The 16564-nt window shown below is 42.2% G+C and overlaps 1 protein-coding gene across 2 annotated transcripts; it reads left to right on the top strand.

Annotated features, from left to right (window-relative positions):
* Positions 1-3367: 3367 nt before the first annotated feature.
* On the top strand, positions 3368-15042 carry mafk (v-maf avian musculoaponeurotic fibrosarcoma oncogene homolog K). 2 transcript variants are annotated; one of them, XM_072443021.1, is made up of 3 exons: positions 3368-3386; positions 10701-10777; positions 11610-15042. In XM_072443021.1, the coding sequence occupies exons 1-3, from the start codon at positions 3371-3373 to the stop codon at positions 12054-12056; spliced, it is 540 nt and encodes a 179-aa protein (XP_072299122.1). In that variant the 5' UTR covers positions 3368-3370; the 3' UTR covers positions 12057-15042. The 2 variants fall into 2 exon arrangements, with proteins under 2 accessions (XP_072299122.1, XP_072299121.1); XM_072443020.1 differs by having other exon boundaries at positions 3370-3386; positions 11574-15042.
* The last annotated feature ends 1522 nt before the right edge of the window (positions 15043-16564 follow it).

Here is a 16564-nt window from a genome sequence, read left to right as displayed (position 1 = left end):
CTGGGAAAGTGAGGACACGTGTTGAGGCAGAGTAACATAACACAGGCTGAAACGCGGAGCGACTGTGCCATATGTGAACAAGGAACCATTAATTACACGTTTATTACCCATATTTTGGCTGTTCAAGTGTTGAAATATTTATTGTGACACTGTTATTGCCTTAAAAACAAGGCAATATTGTTTTTTTAATGTTTCTTTTTGAATGTTACATGTAGAAAACCACGCCTCGTGTTCTGACTGACACATTTCCCAATAATATTAATATTTTATTTTTGTTATCTTGCCATTTTTGATCTTTTATTCTGTCACTACAACTGTGTACACATATTTGTATAAGAGGTAGGATCGTGGCATTTGTTGATGTTTATTTGATATTCAATACTTTTGGCGCTCTTCTGAGTAAACTTGTGATTGTTGGGGCCAATTTGGCACTTCCGTTAAGCGTTGAATGACATTATACACGTTTGTCTGAATTAACATGTCACCCCGTCCCCTTCAAAAGCCCCTTCCGCTCGTTTTAACGCTCGATTTGCTGTGAGTTGTGTTAAAAAAAAAAGGCGACTCACCAGGCTGTTTTTTGACATTGGAAACAACACGTGGTGCGCATTTGAGAGACATGTGGGACAAAGGGCACGAAGGGGAGCAGGACCACCAGGGCTGACCGCTCCAAACATCACTCAGGAGGGGCAAGCACATTTCCACAAACCATTAATCACCCCGCACGAAGGACGCCTTTATCTTATCGCGCTCGTTAGGCCGTTATTCCACCGCGCGTTTGCCATTCTAACGGCATGTTTTATTTACTGGCCTAATATTGGACGCGGTGGAGGTATTGTCTTTTATTCAATAGCGCCGAAGGGAAGACAGAGCGACCTTTTAAGGCTATTGCGATTCATGGAAAATATTAGCAGTGAGTAATGTCTTCCAATTAGATCTGAGAGAGAGGCAGTGGTTCTCAAGCTGGGGGGCGCTTCCATTGTGACCTGGTTTTTCTTCTGGAGTTCAGCTGAAGTACATGTTTGGCATTCTTATTACACCTTTATATTTAGTTATAATGTTAGGTGATTGTTTTTTTTTTATGTTTTGTTCATTGTATGTCACAGTATTGGTCTAAAACAACTCAATTTTAAGGATTTTAAAATTATTTACTTGTTTTTCCCCCTTATGTCTGTATGTAAAAATAATTAAAATATAATAATGATAATAATATTGATGATGATGATGATGATGATAATAGATAATAAGAACAGGGCAGTGGGTGGAGATAAGGGGTAGGTGAAAACAGGAATTTTCAGACCACTCAAATGTAAGACAACAGGTTATTAAACACGCATTAATTAATCAAAAAACAACCCGGAGTGAACTAGTGATGAGGTAGCACTGTAAAATGCTTATGAAAGTGGCTTGTGTTCACATTCAAAGTTGTATTTGTGTGCAGATTTGTCCAAGTTTAGCTCTGGTTTAGCCCTAGATTGGTCTGGGTTTAGCTCTGGTTTAGCCCCAGATTGGTCTGGGTGTAGCTCTGGTTTAGCCCTAGATTGATCTGGGTTTAGCTCTGGTTTAGCCCTAGATTGGTCTCTGTTTAGCTCTGGTTTAGCCCTCGATTGGTCTGGGTTTGGCTCTGGTTTAGCCCTAGATTGGTCAGGGTTTAGCTCTGGTTTAGCCCTAGATTGGTCTGGGTTTAGTTCTGGTTTAGCCCTAGATTGGTCTGGGTTTAGCTCTTGTTTAGCCCTAGATTGGTCAGGGTTTAACTCTGGTTTAGCCCTAGATTGGTCAGGGTTTAGCTCTGGTTCAGCCCTAGATTGGTCTGGGTTTAGTTCTGGTTTAGCCCTAGATTGGTCTGGGTTTAGCTCTGGTTTAGCCCTAGATTGGTCTGGGTTTAGCTCTGGTTTAGCCCTAGATTGGTCTGGGTTTAGCTCTGGTTTACCCCTGGATTGGTCTGGGTTTAGCTCTGGTTTAGCCCTAGATTGGTCTGGGTTTAGCTCTGGTTTACCCCTGGATTGGTCTGGGTTTAGCTCTTGTTTAGCCCTAGATTGGTCAGGGTTTAGCTCTGGTTTAGCCCTAGATTGGTCTGGGTTTAGCTCTGGTTTAGCCCTAGATTGGTCTGGGTTTAGCTCTGGTTTACCCCTGGATTGGTCTGGGTTTAGCTCTGGTTTAGCCCTAGATTGGTCTGGGTTTAGCTCTGGTTTACCCCTGGATTGGTCTGGGTTTAGCTCTTATTTAGCCCTAGATTGGTCAGGGTTTAGCTCTGGTTTAGCCCTATTGGTCTGGGTTTAGCTCTGGTTTAGCCCTAGATTAGTCTGGGTTTAGCTCTGGCGTCCTGTAAATCTTGGCTTATGCTCCTCAACTGGTCCAGACTCAAACCCATCAATCTTCTGCAGAATACCTGAGCTATGGTGCGGTTCAACTCAGGTTTAGACTTGGTTTAGACTGATTTTCACTGTGTTCAGAACAGATTCTGGCTTTCACATGACTTGAACTGTTGGTCTAGTTCAATATACTTCTTACTGTTTATATTTTGTTGTCACCTTTTTAAATTTAGTATAGAGCAGGGGATTATGGCACAAAAAAAAAGCTTCAATTTGCTTAATTCTTGTGAATGTTTTTGAATTCTCTTTGATTGACCAACGCCTGTTTCATTGCTTTATTTTCTAACTGTCTGCTGCTAAAATCGACCATTTTGGAAAGCCCTGCCATGCTGGTATTATTTTGGAAATATAAATCTATATATAAATACATTTAGTTGACTTGAATTACGTTTTTGATTCAATTTAATTTGTTGTAGTTTTTTTTCCCTTATCAAAAACAGTAATATCTGCTCCAACCACATGCTTTTACTGACTGTAGAGCGGCTGTAAACTTCTCGATTTGAAGCTGATCCCTGACTATTTGAACGATTGTATCTCCATTAACTAAAGAGCCCAGGAATATGACATTAATGAGCACGTTTGAGAACCCCCGGCCCGTGTATATTTTTCCTGGTAGGTTTCTCTATTTTTGCCGAGGCGGGAGCAGCAGACAGCAGCACTCCCCTGTCATGAGGTTACCATGTGGTTCCATCATAAAAATAAATACAAAAAAACGATGAGGTCTTCTTTTTGGATGGAGAAGTCAAAATCACTGAATCACGCCGCCACACCCACCGATGACAAGGCAAAAAAAACAAGACAAAATGGGAGAAAATTCACCTAAAAGTCACAAGCTTTACACAGTACATGTCAAATAATATCCGCGGCGAATGTTTAATGTGCTCGGGTCTGTCAGCGGTGACAGAAAGCGCAGTGTTTTTTCGTGGTGTTGTGAAAGTGGAATCGCTGCGGTCTGTGAAGTGATGAGTCATGAAGAACGTGGTGTGTTTTTGCCCCGTTTTATGGCAGAAAAACATGGTGAGTTTGGCTTTGAGAATGATTTATACCCAGCTGAAACCGTGTGTACGGGTAAATACCACTTAACGGAACAGTTGTATCCAGTGTTTTGCAGTTGTGTAGATAAATATGTTCCTTTCTGTAGTGGTAGAGCAGAAGGATGGGTAGTATTAGTAATATTAATGGTAAGAGGCATAGTTCTGGTAAGGAGTGTAGGACTAATAACAGTTCTAGTTGGAGTAATTGACTAGTATGAAGTATTTATACATGACACAGTATTTGTTCATTAATGCACAATTTCATGTTTCAATTTGAACCATGTCAGCAATTTTTTTTAATTGACATTTCAATAGCAATTGTCAGTTTTCAAGTCTAACTCAAAACCCTTGCTTCATTTACATCTAGTGGTCTTTGTGCTGGTCCCAAGCCTGGATAAATGAATGAACAAAGTGGACATGGAAGTGTAACGAAACAGCAATTAGCAATTTAATCATAGAATGGAATTTTGATACATAATATGATTGAACATAATAGTTTCCTCTGGCACATTTACCACTTTAAAACTGGACAAAACCTGAATCTAAACGAGGACAAGAACAGGACCAAACCAGGTCCACGTCAGGACTATAAAACAGGCTCAAATTAGGATTAAATCATGTAAATAAGTGTGAACGCAGTCTAGGTTTTTCTCACTGCCAGTTTGTCTCCATGTTATCCAAACTATTGCTTTTTTAAACATATATCCATGGAAACAAACAGTCCGGGGCCAAGTTACTGGTCAGCTCTGTGGAGAGGCGAGCCCACACTTGCAGTAAGAAGGCAAGTGTTTTGGGGCGCTGGAAACACCTGGAATTTGAATAGATGCATTTTAATAATTTTAATACCAGATTCCAGGTAAAGCAATAACATCTTAAAACGTTAATGGAAAAGTTACACAGTGCTTCTTTAATATATTACCAGGTGGTGTTGTACTAGTTCTGATATCGGTCAAGACCATTCGAAAAACTGTCAAACGTTTTTGGTTTTATTTATGTGCTATTTCATAATCACATTTTATATTGATACTTGTTCAAATGAGTAGTTTTGACACTGCTTTATGGATGTTTTATGGACAACCTTTTTCTGTTGGACTTGGATACCGCTTTGGCCCATATTCCTCCCATATTTCTGGCTTGCAATTGGCAGGTACGCTCCTTCTTCGACATTCCTCGCATTTCTCCAAAGCCCCAACGTCTGCGGTTTGAGAAGAAAACACTTTTGCCCGCGATCACGGCCGCGTCCTCCTCCCTTTTCCCTTCCTGCCCCGGCGCGGCGGCGGTGCTCCCATGCCAGTCCCAAGGTCCGTCCCCTGTACTTTTCCTTCCTCCAGTGAAACGCGGGATTTTCCAGGAAACGTCAGATCGGGAGGGCGTGAGTCCCTGCCGTTGGTCCACTGCTTTCTACCAGTAAACAGCGTGACTCACCGCTCCGCTATGCTCTCCATTTCCTCCAGCAGAATAACCCACCGAATGTGCTGCGCTGGGGGAAAGCAGATCGGAAAGAGAGAGGGGGGGAAACAAAAATTTGAAATCCTCTTGCCGACTTCCCTGAGAAAAATGCAAGAAAAGCAGAGAGGGAATGCGAAGGCTTAAGCTGCGACAGAAAGAGAGGCAAAACATTCAAGGGCCCCAATCAAGCCAGCGCTGCATTTATCACTGGTTTGGATGTGTTGTTTGTTTAACTGAGGATGGGCCCCTCTGTTACCTGCTGGAGCCGCCCAGCCATGGGCTTGAACTTGACCAGATCCCTGAACCAAAATGTCAAATAATAAATCAAAGTTAAAGCTCAGACAATGTACAGTTCTATACGATGTTTTAAAAGCGGCTTCTGGTCTCAATATTCACACACATTTGTTAAGTTTGAAGTGGACATAATCTGCAAAAGGACAATCCGTGTGTTTTGTTTACTGCTGCGTTTATATGTTTCAAATTCTAGACTGTTATCCGAACAGATTGGGGTTGTTTACATGTAATTGCTTTGCCTCGAATGTTCCACAGTGTGGCATTAAACCAGCATCTCCGGTTTTGACAGGAAGGCAGAAAAGTTTCACAGTGCATTTTTAACAAAGACAATGGTTGGTAATCACTTAATCTGTACACAGACTCCTAAATGTGAAGGAAGAAGCGCTTTTCTGAAAGAGCAGATCAGGAATTACCTTTAAATGACACAAAACATGTCAAATGTGTTGTTTTTAAAGAGAAGAAAAAATCGATTTTATTGTAAATATACTATATATAATGACGATGTTCTCAAGCCACTTCACTGTAGCTTCACCTCATTCGAATGTTGTAAACATCTCATTTTCACAAGTCTTTTGCAGAGTTCACATTCACTCATGAATCAGAAGAATAATGAACCGTTTAGAAAAATAATCATCAGTTGTAGCTCAAGTATAAAATACTAAAAGACACATTTGAAAAGCCTTGAAGAAACATACCTACATTCCCCGGTACCTATGTTCCCCGGTACCAATGTTCTATGGTACCTATGTTCCCCGGTACCTACATTCCCCGGTACCTACATTCCCCAGTACCTATGTTCCCCGGTACCTATATTCCCCGCACCTACATTCCCCTGTACCTATGTTCCCCGGTACCTATGTTCCCCGGTACCTATGTTCTTTGGTACCTATATTCCTTGGTACCTATGTTCCTTGGTACCTATATTCCTTGGTACCTATATTCCTTGGTACCTATATTCCTTGGTACCTATATTCCTTGGTACCTATGTTCCTTGGTACCTATGTTCCCAGAGACCTGGGTTAGGGTTTTATGCTGCTGTATTTCATGCTGTAAAACCATACATACAAACAACATTCCACTGGTCTTGCGACAAAGACAAAAGTTCTTTTCTGTCAAGACCTCCAAAAATATTCTCGTTCAGGGCTAAAAGTTTCGCTCGCACACTTTGGCTTCTCCCTTCAACTTGCCAAAAGCGTGTGCCTCTCTGTTAACACCCAGACGGCTCTCGCGCACACGATAGGCGGCGGTGTGATTTGTTTGGACAAGCGAACGACTTCTGAGACACTTTTGAATTCCAGACATTTCGTGAAACTTGCAGCCGGCGTTTTTACAAGCGGGTTCGGTCTGCGCCCCGCCTCCCCCCGCGGTGCGAGTGCATCCCAGGACATCTCCCCTCAGCTCCTTCTCCACGGTGGATTTGCATGTGTGTGGCTGCTCGCTCACATGTGTGCGCTTTCCCCGAGGAATGCGGGGTTTTGTTCTTTCTACGCGCCATCTGTGGCTTTTCCTCGAGGTATTTTCCCAGACTCCTTCTCTTACTGTTTTGGAAAACCTTTAAGGACTGTTTTCCCCCCCGTGGAGCGTGAGTGTTATGAAATTATGCATGTGCAACAAGGTCTATATTCACTTCGCCATGTGGAGAGTTGTTTTTCCGTTCGGGGAGATTGATGGGCACAAAAAAACAAACTTCCCTGAACTATTTGCAAAAACGTATAAGCACATGCCTGAAGAATTTGACTTAAACAACCTGGCCCCAGAGTTCAAGCCGGGGGGCCCCTTGTATGAAGACGGAGAGGCCCCCCACGCCACTTTTCCGTGATCTTTGCAAGGAATATACTCAGTAACCCAGGCAGGGACCCCCTCTGATGCAAGGCCTGTTTGGACCCAACTGCTACTGAGGAATGCCATGTTTTGTGTAAGAAGTAAAGCCTTCTGAGGTCGCACAAACCCGATTTAGACAAAGTTAAATCACAATGAACATAGAAGCTATAACCAATGGTAAGATTAGCTTTGTTTGGATTCATTTTATACTTTTATGGCAGAAAAATGTCTTTGGAAGAAGGCGGATGTTCCATTTTGAGCTCTTTTATGCTTGAGTAATTGATCAACGGTGTCTTAGTAATTGATTTATCTGGATTAAAATGATTTATGTGGCCAACAGTAGAACGGAGGGAGGCATCTGGAGTTTTAGAAAGATGCCGTTCACTCGTACTTCTCCCATGGACTTCAGAATGATGAGAAATGAGGATGGTTGCCATGACAGTTAAACCAAATATGATGCCTTTTGATTGTGAACAAGTCCTTAAAATGCTGAAGCTGAAACACAAGTTGTTTTTGTGCGAGATCCTACTCATTTTGTAGTTTCTTGGCCACGCCCGCCCCCTTTTTTGGCAATTGTTCGCACGTCTCGTAATTCAAGTGTTTCATTCTGTCAGATTCAGCCATCGTTCCTTCTTCCCAAACGGCAAGATGTGTGGGCCTTAAGTTTTATTTGATCAACGGATTTAATTCTTATCATTAGCGTAAACGAGGATTGTGCAGGGATTGCGTGAAATCCCTTCGCGGATCAGAAAGAAATCTGGTGTTAAAACTATAAAGCTTGTCATGATAGTCGATTAAAAAGCCTCCGCAGCTGTTTTATTCGCACTTACTTTTTAAATTAATATTGTTGCCAGGAAATAATGCCCTTGTTGCCATGTTGTAGCTCAATACTGGCGGTGCTATTGGAGCTCTTTTGTGAATTACATGACTAGATTAATTGTGAAAATGGGTTTTAAAGTGGGACGTTTGGTTGGGTTTATGTGCTTATGCCTTGATTTTCCTTCGCTTTTCTCTCTCGTTGGACGTCTTCTTGCTTTGATTTTTGTCCTCTGTTCTCTCTCTGGTCCTGTTTTGGTTCGTTTGTGCCATTTTCATGTTCATTATATTCGTAAAACCTAAAAAAAACCTGAATAACATGAGTTTTAGTTCAAGCTGCTACTGTGGAATACCATGTTTCTTCATCTTTTTGTATTAGAAAACATTATGACGCCATTTGCTGTTAAATATTTGGAGGGAAAGGACATCTTTTTCGCAGATGTTTACACCGGCGTCATGTCCAGCAGCTGTTTTCTCCCTCTGTTTTGGTTTTCACAGATTTGAGAACTTGTTGCAAAAACTGTGTCATTACGTTATGGTCGGACCCCAAAGAGTCTGTAACCAGGAGAGAAGCGATAGTGCGGCCGTTTTTGAAGTGGGGTCATGCGAGGTGCTGGTGCTGCCCTGGCGGAAACCTGCCGACTATTCATAACGCGTTCGTCGCCATGGCAACAGTGCTGGGGTGACATACGATAATCGGACAAGTGATGCGACAAAGAGGCTGGCAATGTATCGGATTTCCAATAACACTTGAATATTGGACTGCTTTAAACAGAGCTGATTGTAAATATACAATTGAACAATGTTATGTTGTAATCTTTCAAGTATAAATATAGAGTATAAAGGGATATATTTGTGGAAAATGTTAGTCTCATTTCACATTTGTCTGATACTTAAACCCGAACTTCTACAATAAAAGCTGTATTTTAGCACATTTCCGTTGCCAAATCCTGATTATTGTTTTCAGTACGTTCTCCATGAATGTCAGGATATACATTTTTGACAATTGCTCACCTCTAATGCAACTCGAATATAGGCGTTGTGTATAAGTGTTGTGTAGCTGAAAGGGAATTCAAGGTAGATTTGAATAAAAAGAAACCATCTATTTCACTTTCCACTTATTGTGCCTTCGAAGCGAGCTGGGCTGATTTCCACTTTACACTTTGGCTCATAAAACGTGCCCAACTACACCGCCAATGGCCCCGTCGGCTACTTCTTTCCATGATTGCTGTTCACACGTGTTCTGTCACCACTTCAAAGTTTGTTTACGCCAGTCGCTCAGACTTTTTCTGTTGTATCGCACAACATTGTGGTGAGCGATTTTTGGCAGGGTTATTCAGACCAACTGATTGATGGCGTAGATTTGCTGATTATGCTGAATAGGCTACTTTTACAACTTTGACTTTGTTGGGGCATGTGAATAACCCAAAAAATGACCATGGCTTGTAACTGGTTTGTGAGAACTCTAGTTAACAAAAAAACGTGTCCGTATCATGGTAAATACGCACAAGCACAGATTCCTCTTTCAGTTTGTTCTGTCGAGACAATATTTTAAGTACTTTTAACCAGTGACAAGATGGGGTATTTATATTTTGTATACATTGAATTGAAATGGCAGCCGTGCACACTTATCATCACTATAATCCTTTAAAACCCACTCTAAATTCCCCCGTTTGTTTTGTAACATGGCTCTACAATACACTATTTATGAATCAGTGCGTCCCAGTTGGTGCTCCCACTTACAAACGCCTTCAAAACAATTGTCGGACTGTTGCTCAGTCACACCCTTCGTAGGAAAAAAGATGCTAAACGTCCCGAAAGGGCCTCCCCACCCTGCGTCCCCTCTCCCGAAGCTGCGCACGAACCGCCGGCGCAGGGCATCGGGGCCCCGGCTATCACTTATCGCACACTCACTTAAATTGTTTGGTTGGCAGAATCTCGTGTCAGCACAGCGGGCTAAATATAACCACCGGGCGAGTTAAATAAGGGCATGTAGCGGCGCAGGAAAAGCCCAGTGTGAAAGAGGAGCTCGGGGCCAAACTCGCGGCTCTTAATGGACTCGGAGGAGCATTGTCTGGACGTAAAAATACACACATGACTACGAAGGAAAGTATGTCTCTGTGACACTCTATCGCCAGGAATTTTCCGCGTGCAACTCCGCAAAGTTCAGCGTAAATGTTATAAGCAAATGGCGGTTTAATTATTTTCATATCACACGCTCAAGGTTAAGGCCGAGTCGAGGTTATTTGTCCTTTGTATTTGAGCCTTTTTAATCAGATAAGATTAACAAACAATGTGCTCGTGATTGGCTTGGGAACGTCTCTGATGATTCGTGGACCTTTTTTTTCGTCCTCACAACACTGGCAACACTGTGCGTCCCATTCGGAGCTGTGTGTTGTGGTTATGAATGAGGCTTATTTACTCTTTTCCAGACCACGTGACTCGGACTCCCCACGCTCATTGGTCAGGCCGTTTCCATGACACTGAGCTGGGCCAGTTCTCACGTCGTCCCCCCAAACATGAAGTGTCTTTAAGCAGCAACAGCAGCACCATCAGCAGCAGCAGCAGCAACAGGACAATCACATTTACTTTTTGTCATGTCTTCAAAGCACCCACACGCAACAAAGAGGGGCTTGGAAACTGTAAAACCCAGACAGACGGCTCAAATGTCAGCTTTTTCACACAAACTCATGGGAGGACTTTATGTAATCCTGCTTTGCTCCAGTGAACTACATAAAAGCCCACCTCCCCTGCAACTATAGGCTCTATATAAGGGTCTTTCAGTCAGAGCGTGTGTTCGTGGTCGTCTGCTGCCCTCTAGTGGCTGTTACAGCACTAAGCAGTCCATCCTTGCACATGGACCTGTGGAGTTTGAACATATGGGCCTAATTCTCTGTGTTTTGTTGTTGTCTTTCAGTGGCTTCTGTGGATTCCTGGACAGATTTCTGTATGCAGGGAATGACGACTCATTTCAAGCCGAACAAAGCATTAAAGGTAAGAATAAAGGTTTTTATCACACATATTACACTGTTATTACACCTCCGAAGTATTTACAAAGTTTTAGTGTTTACTAGGGCTGCAGTGATGTCTATAACAATTATACACATTAACACATATTTTTGGGCTGACCCCTATTTGGCATATTTGCATATTTTAGCTTAAACTTGTGAAATTGTTTCCAAAAACATTGGAGATAATAGTTTGATTAATCTGGAAAAAATAATCCCTGACTTCAGTGGGAGCCCTAGTGTTTAGAAAATGCCATATTTCCAGATAAATGTGGCCAAATTAGATTATGGTTTAATTTTGAAGTGTTTTATTTCCAGTCTGGAGACAAAACAAATCATATACAATCATTTTCAAGTTAACATTTCAACTGTAATTCAATTCCTTTTATTGTTTAAGAATAGGCCTGTCATGATAACAACTTTTGAATCACAATAAATTATATATTGAAAATACTTTATGCTCATGTTACAATCATTATGAAACTTTAAACCCTTTTCTGAATGTATAATATTGTTAAAAACAGTATTAGTTTATATATCTATAATTAGGCATAGAAGTTACTTACTCGACCATCTACAGCTCAAATCTTAGTGTACAACAAAAAAATAACTAAAACACAAATGCCAATGCAAAGAAAAGGTAAACTCAATAAATATTGGGCCTGAAAATCTATTGTTCCAGCTATTATTTACTGGCCTATTTAAGAATGATCGTGTTACAATTTTGAAATGTACTTTTTTTTTGTACCTCTTCAATAACTATATGCATTGTATTCTCTCAGTGCCTTGACTTTGGCATTGTTCATGTGCCTGAGCAGGTCAAGAAGGAGGCGGGGGAGAATGCCCCGGCCCTCAGCGACGACGAGCTGGTCGCCATGTCGGTGCGCGAGCTCAACCAGCACCTGCGCGGGCTGACCAAGGACGACGTGGTGAAGCTGAAGCAGCGCCGGCGCACCCTCAAGAACCGAGGCTACGCCGCCAGCTGCCGGATCAAGCGCGTCACCCAGAAGGAGGAGCTGGAGAGGCAGAAGATCGACCTGCAGATGGAGGTGGACAAACTGGCCCGGGAGAACGCCAGCATGAGACTGGAGCTGGACGCCCTCCGAGCCAAGTACGAGGCGCTGCAGTGCTTCGCCCGGACTGTCACCCGCGGGCCACTGTCGCCGGGCAAGGTCGCCACCACCAGCGTCATCACCATCGTCAAGTCGGCCAACCACAACGGCACCAACAACAACAGCTCCGCCCCCTTCTCCGCCCCGTCCTAGTGGCGGCAGGGCTGGGCTCCTGTTCTCCGCCTGGTCCTTGAGGTTCAGACCGGACCCGCTCGCCCCCGAACTGAGAGGCGCTCAGCTGTGGGACTGAGGGCGCAGCGGGTCCCCGGGTCGTTGTGAAATGATATGCTGCGTTCACACGAGTCTGTTTCTACTATTTGTCCGAGTGTGTGTGTGTGTGTGTGTGTGCAATGCCACCTGGCTCCGCCCTCCAGTGCACAGGCCACGCCCTCTGCCACACCCAACACCGCACTGGCCCTCTGTGACCTCGCCTCATGACTGATAGCACAGATTTATATTGAGTTATATGAATATTTACATGCCTCGCACAATGCTAGCACGAGTCTTTTACAGCGGTGACAGTGGAGTCTTTGTCGTAACAGTTGAGTTTGAGGAGAAACAAATACGAGTGTGAAGTTTAAGTGGGGTCGTGAGAGCTGTTTCGCTTCAAACCGCGCGAATGTGACGCGTCCTGACTCCGCGTTCAGCTGGACACTTCTTCAGTCATTTTACAAAAGCGATTCAACACACAGCCTTTAAAACTCGCTGCCAAAACACACAACCAGATGTTTTCACTGATTACTCTCTTGGAAAAGTGTTCAGAATTGGCGGTTAAGAGCATGGTTGGAGCGAGAGCCAGCCCACTACAGATTGCTCTCTATGGGGATGTTGGAAAGCACTGCACTTTGATGTTGAGAAGTGTTTAGCTGCTGGGCCCAAGGCTGGGCTGGGGATTCTGATGGTGAAGGACAGTTGAGGTGAGGTTTGGTATGAACAGGAAGTTGCTGGATGGTAAAAGTACAGATTAGAATGAGGCTGTTCAGTCAGTGATTTTGTATTGGAGTCATCATGCTCATCGGTGAAAAGCCTTTTGTTAAAGCGCCTGGACTGGCTGATGTCTGTGAGGAAAACAAACCATAGGCTCTGGTAGAACTTAAAACAAAGTGGCACAGCTCTGTATCTAATGCATTAGGCCGTGTCAGTGCCAGGCTCACAAAGACTTAAGGAGAGCAGTAAAGGTTTGCAGAAAGCACTTAAACTGTTTGGGTACAGTATAATCAGAAGGACTGGAGAAAGGCTGTGACGATGTGATATTTAAATGTGATAAGAGTTCAGGTCTGACCTGAAGTGACTGAAAACCAGGTCAAACCCCGCAGCACCACTGTGCCTCTGTTAATGCCACGCTGATGTTGTCCATATTGGATGTTCAGTGATAAGCTCACTCTGGTCACATTTCCTGTATATTACAGACATGAACCTGGGGCTCTGATTCATTTCTCCTTAAAGTCGAGTCGTCAAAACTGCTCCCACTGTCGCAGTGACACTCGACATTGAAAGTCCGTCCAAATATCATTCCTTCCTCAGGTCACAGAGTCGCTGCTGTGGCGCTTGGTTCACACAGCTCTTCACTTCTGCTTTTGACACACTCTTCAGCAGAGAGCGCCTGGCTCATGGCTGTGACACTCTTCACTCCAGAGATTTGTAAAGTTCAATCTGAATTCACTTGAACCGTGGTCTTTGTGTTGGGATCCATTCCGGATGGAGTGAAGAGGACAGACTGTTGTCAGGACTGCTCCTGCTGAAGAGGACACGACTGTTGCTCCTTGTTGGTGGGGACTTGCTGCTGTTCGACCTGCTGTGATTGTGAAGCAGGGCATTGCTGTGTCTCGACTTTGTATTTTCACTTGGTTTTAATGTTTATACGTCCCTTATACTGTATTTACTTTTATATATACGATATACATTACATATTTTTCTATATTTATGTCTTGTACTATCCTGGGAGTGGTGTGGTTGTATAATCAAGTGTAATTTTGTCCATGCTGGCCTTTTTCTGAAAAAGCCGTGTTCACAGTTGATAAAGTTCAATTTGTGAGACCTAAATACATAAAGTGTTGTACACAGTGACAGCACTCACATATTCAGAGGTTAAAGACACCATGTTCCAAACGTCTACATATGGAAAAATGCAATTAAATGCAACTGTTTCTTTTGATTAGTATTCTGATAAATAGACATAGCACAGATACTATTGCATTTGTATAAGCTCTTGGTAGTGATGTATTACAGGTCTGTCACAGCCTTATAGCTGGAAACATTGTTAAAAGTCTCATAGGACTTGTTTAAAGACATCTTATTTTGTTCCTGGGCAATTTCAAGTGATTTTGCTATAGCCTTTTTTTTTTTTTTTAAACTAAAATATTACCTAAAAGCTGCTAAAAGACTGTCTCAATCTTTTTATGGACACAGAAAATATAAAAGACAGCATGTTTACATTGTTCATTCTGACTCAGTTCCTCGACAATAAACTCGGACATGACATCTTGTGATAGACAAAATGCATATAGAAGTTATTTAGCTCAAGCTGTTTAAAGCGTAACAAATGTATTCTAATGTTTGTGCCTTAACAAGACAAACCTCTCTCAAGGTGATCACGTACACATTACTGCTCTAGGGAAGGACACAGATACTTTATTACACTCTCTGTTGAGTATGACTGAAGTTCAAGGCGTGAACTTATAATGCAATTTATTTTTAAAGCTATTGACAAAGCACAAGTGAGAGGTGGATGATATTTCCTCCATAGTTTATCATTTAAACTAGACTAAGCTGTAACTCAAACCCTCTGTCCAAGCTACATTGTTAGTTCGTTATTTTAGCGTTTTAGAGGTAGAGAAAGCTCCAGAGTAGAAGTAAATCGGAGCGTTTAAATGTACTATGTGGTTGTGGCTGACTACACGCCATCAGCGCTATGCCGAGTATGTACTTCAGTCTGGGAGCTTATCGAGTGACTGTAAACAAGGGCAGACATAAGGCAGCATACATTGTACCCTTCACAACTCGTCATTACTCATGTTTTATATTTATTTCATTGATTTATGTAATTTTATTAAAAACCTAAATTATTTTTATTTTACATACATTTATTGTCTTTTTTTTTCCAACCCTTATGTACAAATAAACCTGTCTCTGATTTAAACCGTTGCATTCCCCGCGTCTCATTCTCTGCGCGTGAAAGACGACAGCAGGTGGACAGACCGTCGCTTTTATTGAGCGAAAGCAACGTACATTCATTTCTGCTTTTCACACAGGCAGCTATCGTTGGCACAGAGGAGTAGGTTACATCATTTACAAAAAAAAAAAAAAAACACAACAAAAATCACTCAAAAGCAGCAGTACTAGCCGGCTGTACGCGCGCGGTAGTTAAATTATAACTTAAGTTGACTAAAAGAATCGAATCCATCAGCCACATCATTACCGTGTGGTGGAAAAGAAAAGAGTTCATCTGTACTTCTGTTCAAAAAGGTGAGTGGCATTACAATACACAACATTTTAAAAGAGTCACATGATTTTAAAAGGGTTACAACGCAGAAACCACCGCTTTGAAGGAGGCAACTTTATCCAATTTGTCCCTGTAGTCGAGAAACAAAGAACTTCTTCTGTTTTGAGTCAGACTTGCGGTTTGTAGTGCCATCTCTAAATATGTATGTGAATCTTTTGACGGGGAAATGGCTCAAAGGTGGGCTCAGCAAAATTTCAAAAGCCAAACGAAATGTTATGGGTTTTTTTTTTACATGATTACAAATTCATCGCCCACTCCTCCTCCGTCCACTTGGAGACATGTATAAATCGTGTGATGTACTTTAAAATGAAGAGCAGAAGACTTCAAAACCTGAGGAATTATGTAATTTTTTCAGTTTTTTTTTCTGTGGAAGTCCCAAAATGCGATAAGCAACGATCTGGACTGGAATTAGACTCGATACGTGAACCGTCATGTACTGTAGCTACATCAAAAAGACTGAAAATTAAATAAAAACAATAAAGCTTCGTGGTATCCTATGCAAAAGCACATCTCATCAAGGCAAACGGTCACATGTGGGAATTGCACATCCTGTTTTTAACCTTTTCTTGCACAATTCACACAGAGAATACAATAAAACAAACAGACTTATTCATATATATAAGATCATCCAAATCAATATGTGCTTATGGTGGTTTCCCTGGAGTCCTAATGCAAGCATCTTGTTGGAGAGATGCATAGCAAGAGCATCTGTGGTACAAATATGCAGAGCAGACAAAAGGAGGCAAAATACTTGTATATTATAATTCACTTTCGCTATGATTAATAATTTATACAAATAATACAATACGCATTCCATATAGCACGGCACCACTCAACCACTGCTACCGATACGTAATTGTTTCCCCTGGGTTCACAAACATTTGCATCTTTGGAGGTGAGAAGCCTGGAAATGTTCCCAGCCAGAGAGAAAATGATGAATCTGACGTAAAAAAATCACTGCCAAATGAATATGCAAATGTCTGTGGCGTGCAGTTTTCGCCGTCACTTTTTTGGAGGTGCACGCTCGTTGCCGATAACGCAGCAAGCAGTCTGTTGGTGACACACTTGGAAATTCCCCAGTCATTGATTCAAAGCGGTTAAATCAGTTAAAAAAAAAAGAAGTACTGCAAAGTTGTCCCAAGACATTTAGAGCTGTCGT

Source organism: Eucyclogobius newberryi, unplaced genomic scaffold (assembly GCF_026437365.1).
Source record: "Eucyclogobius newberryi isolate DKJ021-1_F unplaced genomic scaffold, fEucNew1.0.hap1 SCAF_13, whole genome shotgun sequence".
NCBI lineage: Eukaryota > Metazoa > Chordata > Actinopteri > Gobiiformes > Gobiidae > Eucyclogobius > Eucyclogobius newberryi.
Note: the sequence above shows the minus strand (reverse complement) of the source record. Positions and strands in the feature narration are given on the sequence as shown.

What these genes read in the sequence shown, in the direction of transcription:
- mafk (XM_072443020.1), top strand. An exon ending in AGCCGAACAAAGCATTAAAG is followed by an intron (nt 10,778 to 11,573) that starts GTAAGAATAAAG and finishes GTATTCTCTCAG; the next exon opens with TGCCTTGACTTTGGCATTGT.